Consider the following 22,794-nt stretch of genomic DNA (forward strand, 5'->3'; position numbering starts at 1 on the left):
AAACAGTAACACACAATGGAAAGCATATGATTTATATGAGTGCATTTTATATAAATTACCTGATGTAAATGATACGTATATAGATTCCTGACTAGTGTCCTTAAAATCCTGTCTCTTCTATGAAAAGTGATTCCTCTGAGTTCTTCAGATGATGAGAACGTGAAATAAGATTCTACTTTAGTTACACCAAATATCAAATCATAACTGAGAAAGAGCTCTGGCTTTGACTGCATTAGATATAGGGGATCACGTGTTATAACGATTCCATCAATTGTTGGTCCGAAGGCACTTAAATGGTCTGGGTATGGCATCATGACTGACATAATGTCTTCCAGACTTCTTTTCCGAAGGCACTCGATGAGAGCCATGCTCTCGTGTATTGGACAGAGAAGATATTTGGCAAGTCTTTGAGTATGAGCAATTGCATCTTTTGCAATAGCCCATGGACACAAGGCGGAACCACTTTGGAGAATTGCTCTATGAAACAGACCTAATAGAACAATTAATCAAATATTATACAAAATGGCTTATTTTAAATCTAAGAGAATATTCTTTACTTATTTTTTCAATCTGCTATGTTTTGAATACAATAATACAGTTATGAATACAGTTATAAATACAGTATAGTGAGAAAAAAATCCTGCATAATTTTTTATTTAATTATCTCATGTTCGCTTACCAGACTCAATTTTAATGGTTTGAGGGCCTGATCTCAAAAGTTGAAAAAGAAAATGAAATAATTTTTTTAACTTGTAATGTGCATTAGTTATAATGAAAATAAAGAGATTTCGAATTATACAAACTTTCTCCAACACTAATCCATTATTGACACAATATTAAAAAATAATAATTACGCATTTTAGTAAATAAAGATTACAGTTCTTTAGTATGCATTATTCTAGCTTTTGATGATTAAATTATCACTTTTATTTGAAGTATGGATTTGTCTACTAACATGTTAAGGAAATTGGCTACTTTGAATTATTTTCATAAAACCTGTCCAAAAAAGGAAGGAATCAAGAATCGTAATATTATTATTATTATTATTAATAATAATATATAATAATAATATATAATAATAATATATAATCGTAATAGCAATAATAATATATAATAATAATATGTAATAATAATATATAATAATAATATATAATAATAATATATAATCGTAATAGCAATAATAATTATTATTTTCCAAGTCAGTGGTAAAGTAGCATTGCTTTATGTTTGACCACTTTTCGAATTGAAAACCGTAAATATCAAATAAATCATTTCTCGCAATGGGCAATTTATACATCGTTACCCCTTTATTTTCTTTTACCTTTCGCCATGGGTGAAAGCATAAGTAAATTAATACAGGCAGCTCCATGTCCTTGTCCAAATGCTGTGACGTTGTTAGGATCTCCGCCGAACTCAGCAATATTGTCTTGTACCCAATGTAAAGCAGCTACTTGGTCCATTAAACCATAATTTCCCCTTGCAGAACGATCAAGAGCTGGTAAAAAACCTGAAAGAGAGCAAATAATATGCATAGTAAATAGTTTGTTTCTGAATATTGAAATTTGATATTGGTAAATTCTATTTTCTACAACTAAATTTTTTTAGTTAATATTCCTAAAGCACAAAAAAAAAGTTATTTGAAATAAAATTAAAATTCCTTCGGGAATTAAAATAACTTGAGACTTTCAATTATTTTTTCAATTTTATTATTAACTTTCAACAAATGTTCAATTTTTTTTAATTATAACTTTTATGAAACGCGTCACTGCAAGTATCAAGCATACAATTAATAGGGACGATAAATATCATTCTTACTCTCTTCATGAAATTTATTATTGCCTGAAATGAATTTCTAGTAGCTTTTGATGTCTTGTCTATATCAGTGCTAAATATCTCCAAAAGTTCGGAGGGTGAGTTATGCTAGTTCTGGCATCTGTATAAGATGTCCTCTAGTGGTGAGCCTAGTTGTTGTTGTTATACATCCCCAAGATCAGCAGGGCTAAATCAGGTCCATGATTTTGTGCACCCTAAAAATGTCCAATAACATCACTGGATTGTTCGATATATCTAGTCTCGTAAGCCACAGGCAAGCAAGGTTCTGGTCAGGGGACTCCTGTTCATTATAGCACATGGCGCAGGTATCAAACCACCTGAATATTTTAAAGATCTGAAGTGACCACTGTAACTAGTGACACACGAGTGGGCAGAGTTTAAATAGTGTAGCCAGAATAGCCTGGCAGTCGAAAAGATGTTCTGGTGTTAATTGGATTAGTGGGCAAGATCTGCATATGGATTAGTATCCGGTGCTCTTGTCTGGACATATCTTCATATCCTTGAGGTGTCGTGTTCGAGGTCTTGCTGTTATGAAAAATAGGTTTCTAGGATAGTTAGGGTATGGAATGGAAAGTTTTTTAAAAGATTTCTAGAAAAGTTTGCACTTTGCATTTCTAGTCTATAGCTAATGTGATTTGTAAATGTACATTTACAAAGCACATTAGCTGTTACGTGTTTCTGATCTAATCTACAATCCTTATTAAATGTGCCTAGTCGTCTAACAATTGTAGTTAGCAGTAAAAATAATTCACAAAATATTTATGAAGCATATTACCAACCCAAAATTCCTAGCCTGTAATTGATGGTAACTACAATAACGTTTCCATAGCTGGATAGAACACGCCCATCGTAAGGATTCCCGGCATTCCACTCGTAGGACTCTCCGTGTATGTAAACCATGACTGGCAATTGCAGAATTTGTCTTCCAACTGAAAGAAATAGCAATTTATCAAGCATTTAAATTTGTATGCATTGCCTACATTAATAGAAAATTCATTTTACAGTAAGTCCTCTACTAAACAAAGTAATTACGAATGGACTTACTTCCGTTAATCAAAATACTCGTATAATTGAAGCAATTTCGCATTTCAATTAATTTTCTTTGCTAAACTCTAAAAATCAAAGAATATTTTTAGTAATAGAGCTCAACAGTATAAGTAGTTAAAATAAAATTTAAATTCTGCTTAGCCCTACATTTAATTGCTACATAGTTTCATTATTGGATAAACGATTTGTGACGCACCGCGCGACATCTAATTCTGTTCCGTTATTAGCTGATTTCATTAGCTTGAAAACTACATAAGTCTTACTTCGAATTTGATTCTCGCAATATTTTTTTTGTGCAGGTTACATAAAACACTTCCTTTTTGAGTTAGTGAATTGTCAACATAAATTACATATTTAATAAAAACAGTTATAAAACAATGAACATTATAACTTACATATGCCTTCTGCAAAACCGGAGCAAAGAGCGTTACTTGCTACTCGCATAAATTGATAAATTCAATGCTATCATGCAATGAAAAAGAGTCAGCAAGGAATACAAAGGAGTATTGGGATAGTCTCATGTATAGAAGATTAATGATATCATACGACATTGCGATATTTAACGATATTATGATATATTATTATAATTTATGATACATTGATTGTTCAATATGCTACTGTAATTCCAAAATAAATACACTGGTACGAAAGAAAAATTGCTCTTTTTTTTAATGGTTATAGAAATAGACGCAACAACTAAAAGTTTATAAGAAAAAACTTATTGTTTGCACACTTACCATATAATGTCACGAAAATATTAAATAAAATGGTCCTTAAATATTAAGATGTAAGCATTTTAATATTTGGAGTGGTAGGCTTGAGAGGCACCTTTTCAAGGCAAAGGGGTAGAAGTAGTTTAGCAATCTAGGTTCTTGCCTGGTTCGATAATTGTGCACGAAAAGCTATAGATTCACGTATTCAGTTAATGAACCAAAACCTGAAAATAGCATAATCGGGAACAGCTATTCGTTTCTGTGGTGATTACCATCAGGAAGAAGTTTTTTTTTTAGACTCTTCCTCTGAAATCTTAAAAAAAATCTTATAAAGTTTTTCATTTTATGCTACCTTAGTAGCTTTTATAGCGTATTAAATAACATATTCTGTAGAAATCACGAACTATCAATTTTCTGACTGTTGAGGTAATTTGGTTTTAAATAAAACTGTGAGTAAAACAGGAATGATTTTTCCATTATCAATCTTTAGCTATTTCCCGATCTATCAGTGTTTAATTATGAACCACAATAAATATTCCTAGTCAATTACTTATTTTTATTTTGTTTCGAAAAGTGAGTGTTCTGCAATAACAACATTGTTTAGAATGAGGAAAAAAATCATTATACATAAGATGAAATATTTTAGTGTAAATTGTCTGGTAACCTTCAGAAGACAGTGTTTTACGATTTTCGAATTAACAGCTCCCATTTCATTCTATAAAATAGCGCCTCTAATGTTTAAATTCGGGGAAAATAAATTGTTCTGTTTCCTTATGCAGAACTCAGCAAATTTCTATTTTCTTCTGTTTTCTTTCAAATGAGTTTTCAAAAGATAGATATAATTTTAAAGACTTTCTGTACATTATTAAAAATCACGGATTTCGTAAGAATGACACATATTACATTTTTTTTCCAACATAATGCGTTTCAAAATGGAGTTAAAGGTTCAAGCCATCGCCTGAGGTTGTTAAAAAAATCAAGCAGTGCATTTTAGCATATAATTTACATAAATTAACTATTATTAACTAACCCACAAGAGTGAGTTGAAATATTAATTATAAACTTTAGTAAATGATTTATACAATCGAATATTCTGAAAATATTGCAGAGCAAATATGTCTTATAATCTTGTTCATAAGGCTGCCTCATTATCTTCCTTAAAAAAACTTGCTAGCTCTTATTTCTATCTCTAATAATCTCTAATACAAATTTTATCAATAATTTCTATTTCATTTCTAGTGAAGCTGAACTCTTGTTTAATGGACGCCTTACTGTAATTAAATGTTAGCATTTACGTATAAAAATCTACATATAAATTTACATAAAAATAACATATTTAAAGTTGAATCTGAATGATACAGTTAAATAATAATAGCTAAGGGAATAATGTGTTGTGTCACTCGGGGAAGAAAAAGTATGGTCAAAACTACCAGAATATGGTAAAATTTGGTGTTTTTCAGGGTCTATGGGAACAATAAGGAGCCCGATAACTTCTACCAAAGTTAAATTAACAATAAAATATAATATTATAATATTTTTCAAAATTTGTTAAAGTGGAAAAATTTGGTAAGAACTTGGGATAAAAAACATTTATAAGCTTAAATTTTTATTGCATGAATTTTTTTATGCATTTCACATTTTCAGAGTATTATTTTTTGTTAATATTATGGACCAAGATGGTAATATCAAGAACATTAATAAAATAATTGAACGTAAGCAAGCTATTTTAAAATATTGAATATTTTTTGTATCGACCTCGTTTATCTAACTTTACTTCATATACTTAGTGCATAAATACGGACTTAGAGCATAAAAACTTTAAAAAAATATGTACACTATGCTGAGAAAAGAAAAGTTCGGCCAAAACTTTTAGAATACGGTAGAATTTACCATATTTATGGCTCTATGGGATCACCAAAAAGCTCCTTGATTTTTACCGAAGTGCTCTGGTAATGCTTTTAGTAAAATTAACAATTAAACATGGTTTAACAAAATGAGATAAAATTTGTTAAATGTGGTAATTTTGTCATGATATTTCAAAACATGGCATAGAAATCATTTATTCAGATAAATTTGCTTTTCAATTTTGTATTTTTTACTAAATGCGAGGTATTAAACACTAAAACTTTAAAATCCGGAATTCTGGTAAATCATTACCATATGAACGAAAAGTTACCAAATAAATAGTTTAAATATCGCTTATTTTGGTTCCATTAACCAGAATTATGATTTGTTTTACCATAAATGTCATTACCATACAGTAAGATAATTTTGCCAGACATTTTTTTCCGTACATATATTTAAGAAATCAAGTAATGCATTTTATTAAATGATTTACATAATTTAACTATTAAATCGATCAACCTATCTGCCTGAATGACAGGAAATAGTAATTAGAATGATTAAGCCATTTTCCGGAAAAAAAACATTCCTCTTAATAAAAAGAGCTATAAAAATCTAATGCTATCGAATTTAATTCCTTCTCTAAACATTAGTATAAAGTAACCTAATTTTTGCTTTTAGCGCCTTCGCAATTAACGTCAAAGCAATTCGAATATTCCTGATTATGCTAAATTACTGAGCAAACAAATATTCTTGTTTATATTGACTATTCAGTCATTAACTTTCTTAAAGACTTGCGAGCTTTTATCTCCATCACCCAAAGCTGGATAAATCGCATCAGCAATTACTATTTCCTTTCTGGCACAATCGCACTCTTGTTTTAATGGACGCCTTACTATTAAGTTCACACTTTCATTGATCCGTCCTTAAAACATCCTAAAGAGAATCTTATTTCCTTAGATCAGCCTTCCATTTCTGATATCATCTCCTAAATTACTTTCAGTGCAGCATTACGCAAATGAACTTAAGCATTTCTAAATTACTAATTTTCTTGGGATTTATCTTTACGGCTAAATTTTTCTCAGTGACATCTTTTCAGAAGTAAGAAATGTAGTGGACGTGACTCTCAATCTTGTAATAATTGTAAAGATAATCGATTGTATTCATTGTAATATTTATTATTAGAATTTTAAGTATACTTTAGAAAATACAGCCAATTTTTATAAATAATAATAATCTAAATATTTTAATTCTTCTTTAGATCCTAGCATCGTATTTTTTCAAAAATAAATAAAAAACCTTCTACTTGGAATAATTACTTTCATAGCAGCATTACGTAAATGAATTTAATCATTTTTAATATACTAGTTTCTAGAGATTTATCTTAATAGAAAAATTTATCGCAGTGACATCGTTTCAGAAGTAAGAATCGGTATAGGCGTGACTATCATTCATTTGATAATTGTGAAGGGAATCTTTTGTATTCGCTGAAATGATTATTAGTATATTTTTATAGAAAAGAGTGAAATTTTTTTTAAATAATACTTCACATATTTTCCTTGTTTTTTATCGTCTAGTATTAAAAATTTTTTTTCAAAAATTTAAAAATCTTCTAAATTACTTTCAGTGCAGCATTACCCAAATAAATTTAACCATTTCTAAATTACTAATTTTGTAAAGATTTAACTTTATAGCAAAGTGTTTCTCAGTGACATCGTTTCAGATATGAAAAAATTTAAAGGCGTGACTATAAATCGTGATAAATGTAAAGGGAATCAATTGTATACATTGTAATATTTTTTATCAGAATTATAAGTATATTTTTTTAATAAATGCAGCAAATTTTTTTTGAACAATAATAATCTAAATATTTTCCTTCTTCTTTAGTTCCTAGCATTGTATTTTTTTAAAAAATTAAAAAAACTCTTCTGAATTACTTTCATAGCAGCATTTAAGGGAATGAATTTAATTATTTCTCAGTTACTAAGTTCTAGGGATTTATCTTAATAGAATAGTTTTTTCAGTGACACCTTTTCAGAAGTAAGAAATGATATAGGCGTGACTATCAATCTTGTGATAATTGTGAACTGAACCTGTTGTATTCATTGTAATATTTATTACTAGAATTTTAAGTATATTTTTTTATAATAAAGAGTGCCATTCTTCTAAATAATAATAATCTAAATATTTCCTTGCTCTTTAGCCTCTAGTATTGTATTTTTTTAAAAAAAAATAATAAATCTTCTAAATTACTTCCATAATTAATAATCAAAATAATAACTATTATTAAAAATTACGTTTTGAAAAATTTGTTACTCAATAAGAACAAATAAATGAGAAGTAATTTTATTGTTAACGAGGTTTATATTATTATAACAATTCTAACAGGAAATGAATTTGATTTCTCGTAAATAATTTTTTTACATTTTGAGGAAAAATAAATATAAATTCTGGCAACACCCGATCTCTCTCTTTCTCTCTCTCTCTGTATATATCTATATATCAGGGGAAAACCAAAAATGGACTCANTTTTTGTTGCTTCGATTTTTTTTGACAAATCATGCACTAGCTTATAATATAGAAATCTCGAAAGAGATTGATGCATATTTCTACAACAATGGAGATATTAATTGAAGAAAACTTTATAAAATAATTAAGAAATTGCTAAAAATTTTATCAATTTCCCCTACAAATTGTAATTCAGAAAGAAACATGCGATAAATATATCTTTGGATGAAAATAGCTTTTTCAGAGCTTCAAATTTCATCTCTGTTGTTACAATTCTGCGCGTTGTAGATCAGTTGCATGCCATTTTTTACAGCAAGCTTTATTGTGTTTATAATAGCTTTAATTAATTATCGAATTAACAATTGTTGAGAAAATAATTCTAATTAATAACTCCTGATCTTATTTTTTAAGTCATTTACAAAGTTTTTTATTACTATTATTATTATTTTTATCGTACGTTATGTACTTTTTTGTCAGCCGTTTGTAATTTAAATTTTCAGATTCTTATAGTTTTTGTAAAGCAAAACAAAATGTAACATAATCTAAAACGCCGAAAAAAAGTGTTAGCGTTGCTTCAATATATTGAATATAGCAAGAAATATATCATTTTTAATGTATTCAATTTTGGATAAAATTTCATCAGCAGTAAATACTCTCTTTCCACTGATTTTCAAGCTTAATTAATGATTTGCTAATAAGTTACAATTTTATTAACCAAAGCTTTAGAAAAAAAGAATCTCACTTCCTTAAAAGAATCTCATTTACTTACATTTGCATTTTAATTCAAATGCCATTTTCTGAATTACTGTCAGAATAGAAATGCGTAAATGAATTCTTTCACTTTGTAAAAAGAAATTAAAAATTATGGTCAAAATGACTCTCAGTAAGGTGATAAATTTATATGGAATTAACGTATTCATTATCAATGGAAAAAAATAGTAATAAAATATCTGCTATTCCTGAAATCTTAACTATTTTTATCATGTTAATAAACAATTAAAACATTTTTAAACTCACATCTTCTTTAATTATACCGAATATATGCAATCCAATTTAGCATGGCAGGTTTTTGGGAGTAATTTAATTTGAGACTGATAAAGTTTAGAAAATTAGTTTTCCGATCCAAGCTTAAAATTCTTAATTTTTTTTGAAAGAAAAAGGTTAAAATATTTTAACTTTTCCAAGCATTTATTAATATTTTATTAATCTAAAATGCGCTATAAAAATATAAAATTGAAAGTTACCGAAAAAAGCAATCTATAGCGTCTACCCAAATAATTGCTCTATGTAATAGTTTTGTTTATTAATTTTTTTATTTATAATAGGGCATAATAAAGATCTTAAAGGTTTCTCAAAAGTAGTAGTTCATAAATTAATTACTGTAAGCTTCTTAAAAAAAGATTAGTATAGCTTTCTTATACTTTCCATTTAGAGAAAAACAACCTTAAATACTCAGATAAAACTGTTGATGGAATTTCAGCTTTTTGTCCACTTCGTGAATGCAAAAGTAGAACCATGAATGTTCATACAGTTGAATAAAGAATGATACCAGAGCCCTTTTTTTCGTAAAATATTGTGAGAAAACAAACCTTTTTCAAAGAAAATTTACGGCCAACCCTTTAAAAAAGGTTTCTTTTGGCTTTGAAAAATTTCGAGAGCATTTTTACCGAAGAATTTAGAAATCTAATGGGTAGTGTACATGAAAAATGACACGTAAAAACTTTATCCTGCTTGGAATTTCTGTAAAACAACATGAATAAGTAATCTCAGTTTTCCGATCAAACATTCCACAGCTACATCGTTTGGTAATTCGTGGTAAAGTATGGTTGTTTGTGGTAAAGTTAAAACAATATCTTAATTTGTGACTAAGAATTAAAATCTTGAAAAATATGAACTATGATTTTATACATTGCTGCCTTTTCTCGCTGTAGACTGGATGCCTTTCGAATAGCCTCAATCAGATGCCATCGGAACCATTTTTAAAAAAAAAATAGTTTTAAGTTCTAATTTCGTTGTTTAATAAAATTCGATTTTTATTTCCCACCCACCAAGCATTTAAGTTGTGATTTATGTGTAGCACTTGTAGAAGCTTCACAGACAAACGCTATTTAGAAACGTTTTAAATAATAACAGCATTTCCCATTTTAACAACAAGCAAATTGCAGCTAAAATAATGATTTATTTTAATTAATAAATGAACAACGCGTTCAATATTTTTCAACAAAATTTATCTCAATGATTTAATTTTATTAGAATAATAAAATATGTAACTGCTATCTTTATAGCTTGCCACTGTGACAACAACCTATCACGAGTAGAAAGCACGCATAAATTCTCCAGCACGCAATGTTTCCATTTTGTCATGAGGCTTTTACGAAACATCTTACCAAGAATTCTTGATCACAAACAAACCCTGAAATACAAATAGTAGATAGGCCAAAACCGCATTTTTTGGAGCCAAGAACAACTATTGCGGTGACAACAATTATTTGAATCACAATTTAATTAATAGTTGTTTATATTAATTAATAAATAATACTTCAAATATTTTCGAAGAAAAATTATTTTAACGAGGAATTATATTAGAATAATATGACGAGTAGCACCAACCTACCCGATAGAACTAAATCACCACTGTGACTAACACGACCAGAAAACACGCCTAAGATTTTCTGCTAACAATGTCTCTGTTTTGACACGAGACTGCCAAATGACACGAAAAATTCAACTTGACACTTGTTGATTACAAGCAAAATACGATTTTCCCAAGATGATTCTCTGCCGACAGTCGTTTAAAACATAGATTGGTAGAAACCATGTTTTGTTTGTTCTTGATCACAAACAAAACACGAGTCTCTGAAGAAGATTCTCCTGCAAGAGTCGTTTAAGACATAGATTAGTAGAAACCATGTTTTGTCAACTCTTGAAGAACTCTTCAACTATCAAGAAGAACTATCAAGAACTCTTGTCAATATGCTGCACGTCGGGCTCAGGGTAAAATGGAAATGCTGCTTGCAGTCGGCCTAAAAAACTAAGTTAGGCACAATCCGAAACTCTGCAGTATATTATTGGAATAATCTGGGTATTTTATAACAATTTAACATAATTATTGTATCATAAATTTTGAAAACATTAAGCATCAAATTTTACGGTCATTAAATATTTTATCTTAGTTAAAAAGCGAGAAAACTGAGTTTTTTTTCTGAGATTTTCTCTTCATATGAGATTTTTAAAGCTTCTCTCCGTCATGAGCATTCTTCATGTTAACTTTATAATTATACTCGATTACTAATAACGAAGTTGTTACTAAAATATCAAACTAAATTGTCTTTAGTAAACTTTCGGGCATCTTATTCTGAATCGGTCATTCGGTGAATCGGTCATTCTTTTGTCTATCAGATAGAGATTATAGCTTTCTCCTTAAAATAGATACAAGTGTGTTGCCCTTTTCTGTAAATATGTTGTTCAGAATTTCCATTTCATTATTATTATTCTCGCTTCTTTCGAATCAAAATTTTCATTTTCACCTTACAATGATACTCGATTATAAACAACAAAGTTGTTAGTGAAATATTACACTAAATTTCCTGCTACAGTCCTCCGTTCAGCTTATTATTTAATTGAATCGGTCATACTTTTGTCCATTAGGTAAGGAATATAGTCCACGTCAAATAGATATCTTAAATGTGTTGTCCTTTTCATTAAATATGTTGTTCTTAATTTCCGATACATTATTATTATTCTCTCTACAATTGTATCAAAATTTTGTTTGTTTTTCAAGTTTAGTTTATAATGATACTCGATTACTAATAACAAGGCTTTTATTGAAATATTAAACTAATTTTTTTCAATAGATTTTCGGACAACTTATTTTGAAACATAATAGGCTATTTTTTTGTCTATCAGGTAAGGATTATCGTAAAATAGATATCATAAATTTGTTGACTTTTTCCATAGATATGTTGTTCGGGATTTCCAATACATTATTCTTATTCGCTACGTTTGTATCAAAATCTGGATAAGCTACCATTTACTATTCCTAAATCTCTTATTTATTGGAAGTTTTTCTATGGCTAACAGGCTATTTTCGAATACTAAATCCATAAACAGATATATTCAAAGAAACTTATATTTCAAAGGGCATGAAGCAAACAGAAGGACATATACTTATTTTTTTATCAGAATAGCCGGAAAAGAAGCTCATGAAATAAATTTCCTCGGGGATGTTGTCTCGTTCAGTTCAAAAAATATTTAAATTCGTATTTTTAAGAGTTACGTTTATTATCTAAAATATATAAAAACATCTAGATGGTGCTTTATATATATATATATATATTTAAATAGCTTAAAATATTTTATTATAGGATTTTGAAAATGTAAAACTTTCAAAAAATCCCAAATTTGGATTATTTGAGAAAAATAAATATTAACAACAATCAGTATGAAATCATTGGAAACGACCAGAAATAACCTTAAACTTGTGATAGAAATCACGTTATCAATTGCAATAATTATTATAAAAAGAATGTAATCATAAAAACAAAATAATCATAATAATAAAATGATTCTCGCTTACAAATATAGAAAAAAATTTGTGTTCCCGTGATAGAAAAAAATTTGTGTTCCCGTGTCGTGAAATTTTGTCAGTGGGTGCAAAGAGGCAACTTTACTATCCCCCCCCCCTCCGCCAAAAAGTTGATAAACAATTTCAATTAGTTCATAGACGAGAAACACTTGAAAAATGAATTCTTTCCATAGGTTTAGCATTAGGCATTGTTACAATTAAACTACTGACTCTTTTCCTTTTCAATTATTTAAAAGACTGTAATACCCAGCTCAACTCATGACTGCAAAATATTCATCATTGTTTTACCGCAATATATCGATATTTCTTCAGGAAATTGAAACTTAAATTAATTTTTTTAATTCATGAAGAGGTGAGAAATTTCGTGAATGAAAATAAGTTATAATTATAAAGCTAAGATTTTGTTAATAAAATATATTTATCAAGAAATGAACATTCAGTCAATAAAAATTTCCCATACCTGTAATTCCAATTTTTAGTTAAAGTAGTTCATATGTCATATATCTCTTTGTTTTAATGTAATTTTGAATCCAAATATAAGGGCAAGTATTAAAACAGGCTCGACGTCAATGACTTGCCTGTGTAGTTATGTAGCATCAGATAAAAGGAGTAAAAAAAAAATCAACAAAATTACCATCAAAACAAAACCCAAACTTTAAATTTAGCTACCACTGATGATGGTTCAACAGAATGGTTTCATGCTAGCAAAAGGTTTGCATTTACAATAGTGCAAATTTTTATTGTAATTAAAAAAAATGTTCTGATACATACTTGAGAAAAAAAATTCATATTCTCAGAAATACAGTGCATAATCGTGATGTTTACTTAATTTTTTAATGTATATTTTTCCCCTTTTCCTAAATCTCAACCTATCTTTATAAATTTATCTATACATTTTAGGCAGTCGACATATAACTTTTGATCAGTCGACATATATCTATTATTATCAAAACCATTTCTTTTTGTAAACGAGTATTTAAATAACAGTTGGGGAAAACCTTGATGCTTTTACGGCAACCCATCATTTTTTCCACCCTAAGCAGCAAAGGGGGAGAGTAATAGTACGAAATAAGAATATTTTTGAGAAATAAATAAATTTTACTACTTCTCTTTGCAACAGAGGGCATAGAGTCATTATTTAACGTAGAGAGTGAGAAAAAATTGTGAAAAAAGGAATTAAAATTGCGATTCATTTTTAAAACTTAAAATTTGAATTGTGCATAGTTTGCGAATAAAAATGGCAAATATCAACTCTGTAGTTACCATTTTGCGGTCTGAAAGGTGGAGCACGTGGTATTTTTTTTATTAAAGAGTTAATAGTTAATTATTTTTATACTTTCTAATTATTGATTATTTTAATTTTTTATATTATGGTAAATAACACATTTTTATATCATGGTAAACCACACATAGTAAAACATAAAGACCGCACGCCATTTTTGTTACGCTTCTAAACCAGTGGTTCTCCATTTAATTCGGCTGTGGAAATAAAATGATTGACCTTGTTTGATGGAACCACGAGACTTAATGAATAAATTTCCTTAGATATTGTAAATATACTAATTAACGAAAGACTATAGATATCATGGAATATATCATGGTAAACCACACATAGTAAATCACAAAAACCGCACGCCATTTTTGCAGCGCTTTTAAATCAGTGGTTCTCAATTTAATTCGGCTGTAAAATGATTGACCTTGTTTGACAGAGCCACGAGACATAATGAATAAATTTCCTTAGATATTGTAAATATACTATTTAAGGAAAGATTATTGATTATTTTGAAAATACGTTATGAACTAAATTGTATTTATCGTTTTGAAAATATTTTGTGAATGAATGAAATTTTTTCATCCTATCGTTTTATTAATATTAGACTTAAAATTGAGTTTCACGTCAGACAGTTGAATTCAAAAGTCTAAAGTGGAAACTATATTCCAGTTGAATTTAGTGCATGTATAAACTGAAAAATGAATGAGCTAAAATATGGTTACTATTAAAATAAGAACGAAAAAGGAAGAACATTAAACGTTGAATATGATTCTCTTTCAGAGAGCATACTCCTTCATTGTGGAATCTGATTATTTTCATTCGATGTGAAATACTAATGGAAATTTTCTCAAATGCGTATGTACTTTCATAATTCATTAATTATATAGTTATTTGGGGAAAAAAACATTGTTTTGAGCTTTTTTTCTTTACAAGCATTTCAATTAAATAATTTCAAACGGAAATATTAAATAAATAATGGTTTGTAATTGGATTTAAATTTAATTACTGATTTAGAAATTATATCCCCAGTGACCCTTCCAAGGAACCCAACGATTCCACCGAACACCATTTGAAAACCACTGTTCTGAACCATCTGCTTATTTTTTACGCTTACGTTTTTTTTAAAAAAACGTGTTTCTTTGTAGCTAAATGAAGAAAATTCAAGTTAATTGAAATAGTTAAATTAAATTATTCATAATTTTTACCTTAATGAAGAGCATTTGATAAAGCATTTTGGTTAGTTTGACCTCAACTATAATAGCTGTTAAAAATGGTTAATTTTTCCCTTTATCAGGCATTTTTGGAAGTTTCTTGCACCATTTTTATTAAAATAATCCATTCTATCAAAAACGAGGAACTCAAGCGTTTTGAGGAGCAACGGATTAGGTGTTATCAATATCAGTTAAATGTTTTTTTTTCCAATGCTCACCTGTGTTAACATCCGTCAANGATCAGTCGACATATATCTATTATTATCAAAACCATTTCTCTTTGTAAACGAGTATTTAAATAACAGTTGGGGAAAACCTTGATGCTTTTACGGCAACCCATCATTTCTTCCACCCTAAGCAGCAAAGAAGAGTAATAGTATGAAATAAATTGAGAAATAAATAAATTTTACTACTTCTCTTTGCAACAGAGGGCATAGAGTCATTATTTAACGTAGAGAGTGAGAAAAAATTGTGAAAAAAGAAATTAAAATTGCAATTCATTTTTAAAAAATAAAATTTGAATCGTGTATAATTTTTCAAATAAAAATGGCAAATATCAACTCTGTAGTTGTCATTTTGTAGTATGAAGGGTGGAGCACGTGGTATTTTTTATGAAAAAGTTAATAGTTAATAATTTTTGCAATTATTGATTATTTAAATTTTTTATATTATGGTAAATCACACATAGTAAAACACAAAAACCACACGCCATTTTTGAAACGCTTCTAAACCAGTGGTTCTCCCTTTAATTCGGCTGTGGAATATAAAATGATTGACCTTGTTTAATGGAACCACGAGACTGAATGAATAAATTTTCATAGCTATTTTAAATATACTAATTAAGGAAAGACTATTGATTATTTGAAAATACGTAAGGGACTAAATTGTATTTATCATTTTGAAAATATTTTGTGAATGAATGAAATTTTTTCATCATATCGCTTTATCAATATTAAACTAAAAATTGAGTTTCACATTAGACAGTTGAATTCAAAAGTCTAAAGTGGAAACTATATTCCAGTTGAATTTAGTGCATGTATAAACTGAAAAATGAATGACTAAAATATGGTTACTATTAAAGTAAGAACGAAAAAGGAAGAAAATTAAAGATTGAATATGATTTTCTTTCAGAGAGCATACTTCTTCATTGTTAAAATTGATTATTTTTATTCGATGTGAAATACTAATGGAAATTTTCTCAAATGCATATATACTTTCATAATTAATTAATTATATAGTTATTTGAAAAAAAAACATTGTTTTGAGCATTCTTCCTTCACAAGCATTTCAATTAAATAATTTCATACGGAAATATTAAATAAATAATGGATTGTAATTGGATTTAAATTTAATTAATACTGGTTTAGAAAATCACAGTCTCTAATGACTCTTCCAAGGAACCCTAGGGTTCGGCCGAACACCATTTGAAAACCGCTGTTCTAAACCATCTGCTTATTTTTTACGCTTACGTTTTTTTTTATTAAAAAAGTGCTTCTTTGTTGCTAAATGCTGAAAAATCAAGTTAATTGAAATAATCAAATTAAATTATTCATAATTTTTACCTTAATGATGGGCATTTGATAAAGAATTTTGGCTAGTTTGACCTTAACTGTAATAGCTGTTGAAAATAGTTAGTTTTCCCCAGTTTTGGAAGTTTCTTGCACCATTTTTATCAAAATAATCCATTCTATCAAAAACGAAGCACTCAAGCTTCTTGATGAGCAACGGATTCGGTGTTATCAATATGAGTTAAATGTAATAAAGAATTTAAATACTCGCCCTGTTTCATTTCTGTAGCCAGGTAATATGTGTGAACATTTTTTAAAGTATATAGTTATAAAAAAGAACAAAAATCAAGAAAATTAAAAATCTATATATCAGTTTAGAATTTAGAAATTTTAGCAATGAAAAGATCTAATCTTGTTTTCAACTCATAAGATTATAATCGCTAAAATAAATTTTTTTCTGAATTTTACAGCGATGCAACCAAACAAAAAACGAGTTTATTTATTAAAAGAAATTTTTAAAAGAGTAAGTAGAATGAACGAAAACATTTTTCTTTTCGTTTTAAAAAAATATGAACGTTAAATTCAGGTGATTTTAGCTTAGCATTTAAAATTCCTTCTCCTCAATCTTAAGCAATTAAGAAGTTTCCTCTAAGCTCTCTAAAAGAAACGTCTTAAGTAAGGTAAACCTAAAAACAAATTTTGTGTTCTCTTTTAAAGAAACAAAGAATCTTTCTTTTTGCTAAAGAAAAACAATTTAGTTTTAAATAACACTAGATCCCACATTTACTTCTTACTCTTTCATCCCATAACCGCACCATTTTTAAGACTAAATTTTCGAAGAACTATTTTTTTTAAATATTTTTTTTTTTATTTTGTATTTAGAAATAGGGATAGAAAACTGCACAAGCTCCTTTCTTACTCAATAAATTATGACTTAAATGCATATCCAAAATACAAATATATTTGTTTCAGTTGGTTAATTCTTAGCTAAGCGCTTTAATACAGTAAAATCCCGATAGCACTCGGAAATAATTTTTTTCCCTATTGCATGAGATTTAACAGATCTTAGGTACATTCTTATCACTGATTTCAAACCTGAAATCAGATTATCTTTTCAATCTACATTTTTTTAAATGACATTTTAATAATGACATTTTTGTTGAAATGCACAAGTTTAAAAGTATTAAATATATCAGGAAGTCACGTAAATGCTGCGAGAAACTTTTAGAGAAATTAGGGCCACTTAATCAGAATATATATTGCATGCAAACCTATTCCTGGAAATTTGCCGTACTCCGCTAGGGTCGCCTCCCTATTATGAACCGTTTCTTCGAGTGCTCCTGAATAGAGAATACACCCAGTCGCGTACAACGAAATTTCAGGGCATTGGTTCCTATAAAATTTTATTCCTGATGATGTACCCTAACTTCTCTAGAAGTTTGTCACAGCATTTGCACAACCCCTGTTAAACATAAAATTTTTATATTCAGTGAGCAAAAAAACAAAATATTTTTTTTCCTTTTATTTCTCCTTTTCAATGTTTCTTTTAATTCTTCTTTTCGATATTTCTTAAATTTCTTTATGGTAATTATTCTTTTTTTTATAATTGAAAAAATCAGTGAATGGTACGTGATATTTTAAAAAGATTGAAAAATATATGTTTAAGAATATAGTAGGTACGATTCATTTTCTTTTAAAAAGAAATGTTTCATTCTACAAATTTATGAGTTACGTGACTTTCTTTAGATAAAGATAACTCGCAAATAGTATCCAGATGTTTCTATACATTCTGAAATGGATTTTCACAAATTCCCCATAAAATGTCACTTAACATGTTCAACTCTTGCAATCACCAAATATTGCTATTATATTCCTTTTATTACTAATATATAACAATTTTACGATTTTTACCATCATACATACATCTAATACAATAGTCACCTTTTAAGCAGAATTCGTAATGTCCTTAAAAACTGTAATAGTGGCAGAAAAACTAAGAAGATAAAAGTATTTTATTAAGATTGTATTCGCCGCAGTATTAAATAATCAATTTCAATGTATACTTCAAATATCTGGCAACAAATTTTTAACTTTTAACTTTTCGTTATTTTAAAGTTAAAGATGACTTTTATATTTCAATATCGTTGCCTAGATTTTATAAATGTTTTAAGGACAGCATGAAGCCAGTTGAAATAATAATTTGGAGATGCTTGATTCTTTCAGCGTAATATTCAGATCAAAATATTGATCAGGAAAGATCCATTATACTTGATGGTAGAAACTTTATTGGCGTCAAAGAATATGAAGAAAATAAAAGCCCATTCTTAAGACTCGCATGACGTAAATGAAGAAAAAATTGATATAAAACAGATATGTGAAGTTGCAACGAAAAAGCATAAATAAAAGTTGAAAATAAAACCACAGTACTCCAAGAGTTAAATCAAATATCAAAAAATCAAAAATGCATTCTCACGTTCCATGGAGAAGATGGTGTGAGAACTAATATCGGAAAACATGGAGAGAACTATATCATTAACAAGAGAATCGGCATTCATGTGAACAAAACAAGATTCCCGGGTGTCAAGATGAGCTGATGTGGCAGGTGTGGTTAGAATCTTGTCATTATCAAGATTAAATTTATCCCCAAGATGTGCAGTAATAGATTTATCGTTTTCTTGAAGAGGGACTTCTCTACCGTGTTCTTTTAGTCTTTTGAGCGTGCTGAACGATGACTTACTTCAAATGTTGCCATTCTCAGGGATCGCTAGAGGTTAATGACTCACGACGTGATTTTTTGAGTGATCAAAACATACCGACATTTATTTAAATTTTCATATTTTTTGAAGATAAGGAGATTTTTATTTTCCCGCTTAAGTTTCAAGGGATTATTCATTTTATGACCCAGTATATTAAATTAAAATATTCAATGTGATATTAAAATTAGTTTTACGTAAGATAATGATTATGTCTGTTAGATTGAAAACGGAAACAATAATAATATATAATTCAAACTTTCCAGAAAGTACAAAGCATTTTATTTTATCTTATTTTACTTATTTATTTATTAATTTATTTTTCGTCTGTTGCTCTGAAAACTATTTTTCAGGATATTAAACATTTCTGTCTACACGTAAAATTTCAAAAGTCGAATGAAACAATACAATGACCACTCTACCCTGGAATCAATGTTAAGTATAGTTATAAGTCAATTATTTCGGCATGTTAACGTCTCTTGCCTTATTCGAAATTTTTGGAAAATATATTTTTCATTCATCGATCCAAAATCTATTCAAGATACATTTTAGTACATACTTACTGACGTATTTCAATAGAATTTATATTTTACCCTTTATTTTGTTTTATTAATTTGGTTAAATAACTCAAGTTGTATGATTAAATGTATGAATAGTAAGTAAGATGACAAACGGGACTTTTCACTACTTTTCCTCATTTTTCCTGCCGCCCTTAACAAAATAAAGGAATAAGTTTAATTTCTAACGATTAATTGTTTCTCAACTGCTTCAAGCAATTAAATGTTACGCTCAAACAGATTTCAATTCCGGGGTTACTTTAATAATTGTCACGTTTCAATTGAGCATAAAAGTAACAGTAACATTCTTGTTTTTTTTTACAGTAAAACAGAAGAACAATTTCCATTTATAATTTCGAAAGAATGTATTTCATAAACTATTTACTAAACATATTAATTGCATTGATAAAATAACTTGCTACCCTAAAATCTCTTAAAATCTCTCATATTATCATTGAAGAATTTCTAATGCTAAAAAAAGAAAAACATTTTTAGATGATGGTTCTAAAAATTGCACGGTTATAATCTTTTTACAATTTTCTATTTTTAGTATTTGTTGTTTAACAAAATAAGGCATATCAATTATTTTCCTTCTATAGCAATATATTTTTGAATTGTGCTAAAGTTGAGAAAGAATATTAACAACTTTTCAAGCAAATTTTAGCAACATTATCCTTTTTGAAAGGGTAACTATCGTAAAGTTTGAGCATAAGAATAACTTTGAACGTCGAAATAAAATTGTGTGTCCATAATTTTTTGTTCATTTAAAAAACAAAGCAAACTGTTGTATTTTTTGCTGCGCACATATACGCATTTATCTTTCATTTCTCAAATAAATAAGAAACAATAAAAAAAAGACATACAATAATTTATCTTTATTTTTTAAAAAAATAATATGCTTAGTAAATAGTAAATTGTTATGCATCGAATAATTTTGATCACCAGAAAATTTTTAATTTCTCAAAAAGATTTAATTCTCAGCTAGCTATAAGATAAGCTGTAAGATTGAGAAAGTTTCAATTAAATAGTTGGTAAAATAATTCGACGAAACACACACGATCAGGCAATTAACAAATTTATTTTAAGATTGAGATTTATTTTAAGATGTTGAGAAATTTTAAGATGCTTAAAATTTTGACTACGCAATTGCATTAATAATTATAAAATATACATTGAAGATACATTGATATACTTGAATATACATTGAAACATACATTGAAGAAATTGATAAGCATATTATTCCAAATCAATGCATACTTTGAACTATATTAAAATTGTATCAATTATTGAAAGAACAAACTAAAAAATAAACTTAAAAAATGTTGATGTTTAATCACATTCTATTTTAAACATGCTTTCGTAAAACACAACATTTGTTGAATAAAGTGTTATTCAATGAAATGTTTCATTCTAATCGCTTTATTAACTTACGAGTAAATGTTCACACGACTAAAGAGAAACTTCGTATTTTATAATTTGAAAAAAGGATTACACAAGTCTGTGAAATTGAAGTTTTTGAAAGATACAAGAGAAGTTTTTGTTGGTTTATATGCTATTTGATGTGCTGATTTCGAAAAAGACCTTCATTTTCCCCAATCACGTTAGGATTTTTTGTAAAATCGATATTAATGTTTTTACTAAAATCCTATTTGGAAAGGAATTCTCTCAAACTATTTTGTATGTACTATCTGGTAATTGTCGTCTTCATTCAGTTTGATCTATGCAAAATTTAATCTTGTGAAAGTAAATTGATTTTTGAGTGATCGGCTAATTTTTTATTGGTAAAATAAATAAAAATACTTTTGCCAGATTGAACAAGTCACGTCTGGTCGAGAGAAAAACAATAAGTTCCTTTTGTTTAAACTTTTTACATCAGTTTCTAAAAGAAAATCACAAACATATCATTTTGATTTATTTTTATAAACATAACTTGCGCAAAATAAACGATTGACCAAGAATAACAAATAATGTGTAGGTGAACATAAAAGTTTGAAACAAAAAACAAAACAAACAAAGGAAAGAAAAGTTTCTATTTAAGTACACTAAGTATATTAAGTCCTCTGAAATTTATTTTTGATGATCTTCCTTGATTATTTATTTGGGCTCCATATCTTTGATATCTTAAAGGAACCTTTCACCTTGTTCCTCGCTGACAGCTCCTCAATGTTTTTGGGGAAAGTCCACATGTGAGTGAAGGAAATGCATTTTTACACTCATGGAGCAACCCAAAGTTTTAAATTTGTCCTGCATTTTCATTACAATTTCTTCATAATCAGGATTTTTGTAGTTACCCAGAAATTTACTGACGACATCTTTGAAAGCTACCCAAGCTTCTTTTTCCGTGTTCCCGTCATGTTAATCTGAAAATCTTAATATTTCATGAGTTTGTGGATATCTGGAGAAACAAAGATTCCCCTTTTAACTTGACTTGAGATAAACCTGGAAACTTTTAGCGCAGGTATTTTAAACAGTCGCCATCTTTTGGAACAACCTTGACAAACAGCTTCATTACACCTAATTTTATATGTAGCGGAGGTAACAATACTTTCTTTGGATCAACTAAGCTGTTTCGAATACCGTTCCAGGTGGCTGGGTCAAGATTGTGTTTTTTCGGCCATTCTTTTTTGACCCACTGTTGAGTCTCGTCACGGCTGTCCGACTCACGAATGAAACATGGGAACTTTGTAAATCCACCTTGTTGACCTAGAAGCATGGAGATAACTTTCAAATCACCACAAATGGTCTAAACTGTGGTCTATAGATTTTATTTTGCCTAGGACGAGAGCCAGGTTTTCATAGCATTCTTTTAAATATACCGAGTGTCCAACTGGTACAGATACATACTGGCTCCCATGATGAAGAAGGACATCTTTGAGGCTTTTATTGGATGAATCTATAAACAGCCTACTCTCGTCTTAATCGTAGATGATATTAAATTTTCTCATCAATCTAGGAACATCAGAA

At 28.5% G+C, this 22,794-nt stretch overlaps 1 protein-coding gene across 3 annotated transcripts in view; it reads right to left on the reverse strand.

Moving 5' to 3' along the window:
• LOC107453573 (neuroligin-4, X-linked-like) overlaps nt 1–22,794 on the reverse strand; it is a 53,951-nt gene that overhangs the window by 21,801 nt on the left and 9,356 nt on the right. For all 3 annotated transcript variants that reach the window (XR_011636167.1, XR_011636168.1, XM_071177679.1), the window contains exons 2-4: nt 2,613–2,762; nt 1,322–1,507; nt 60–490 (exon numbers count right to left, since the gene is read on the reverse strand). Coding sequence is in view for 1 of the 3 variants with exons in the window: in XM_071177679.1 (XP_071033780.1) it covers nt 60–490; nt 1,322–1,507; nt 2,613–2,762 (767 nt within the window). In the remaining 2 variants the exon portion in view is untranslated. The remainder of the gene's footprint in view (nt 1–59; nt 491–1,321; nt 1,508–2,612; nt 2,763–22,794) is intronic.

The sequence above is a fragment of the Parasteatoda tepidariorum genome, chromosome 2, assembly GCF_043381705.1.
Source record: "Parasteatoda tepidariorum isolate YZ-2023 chromosome 2, CAS_Ptep_4.0, whole genome shotgun sequence".
Lineage (NCBI taxonomy): Eukaryota > Metazoa > Arthropoda > Arachnida > Araneae > Theridiidae > Parasteatoda > Parasteatoda tepidariorum.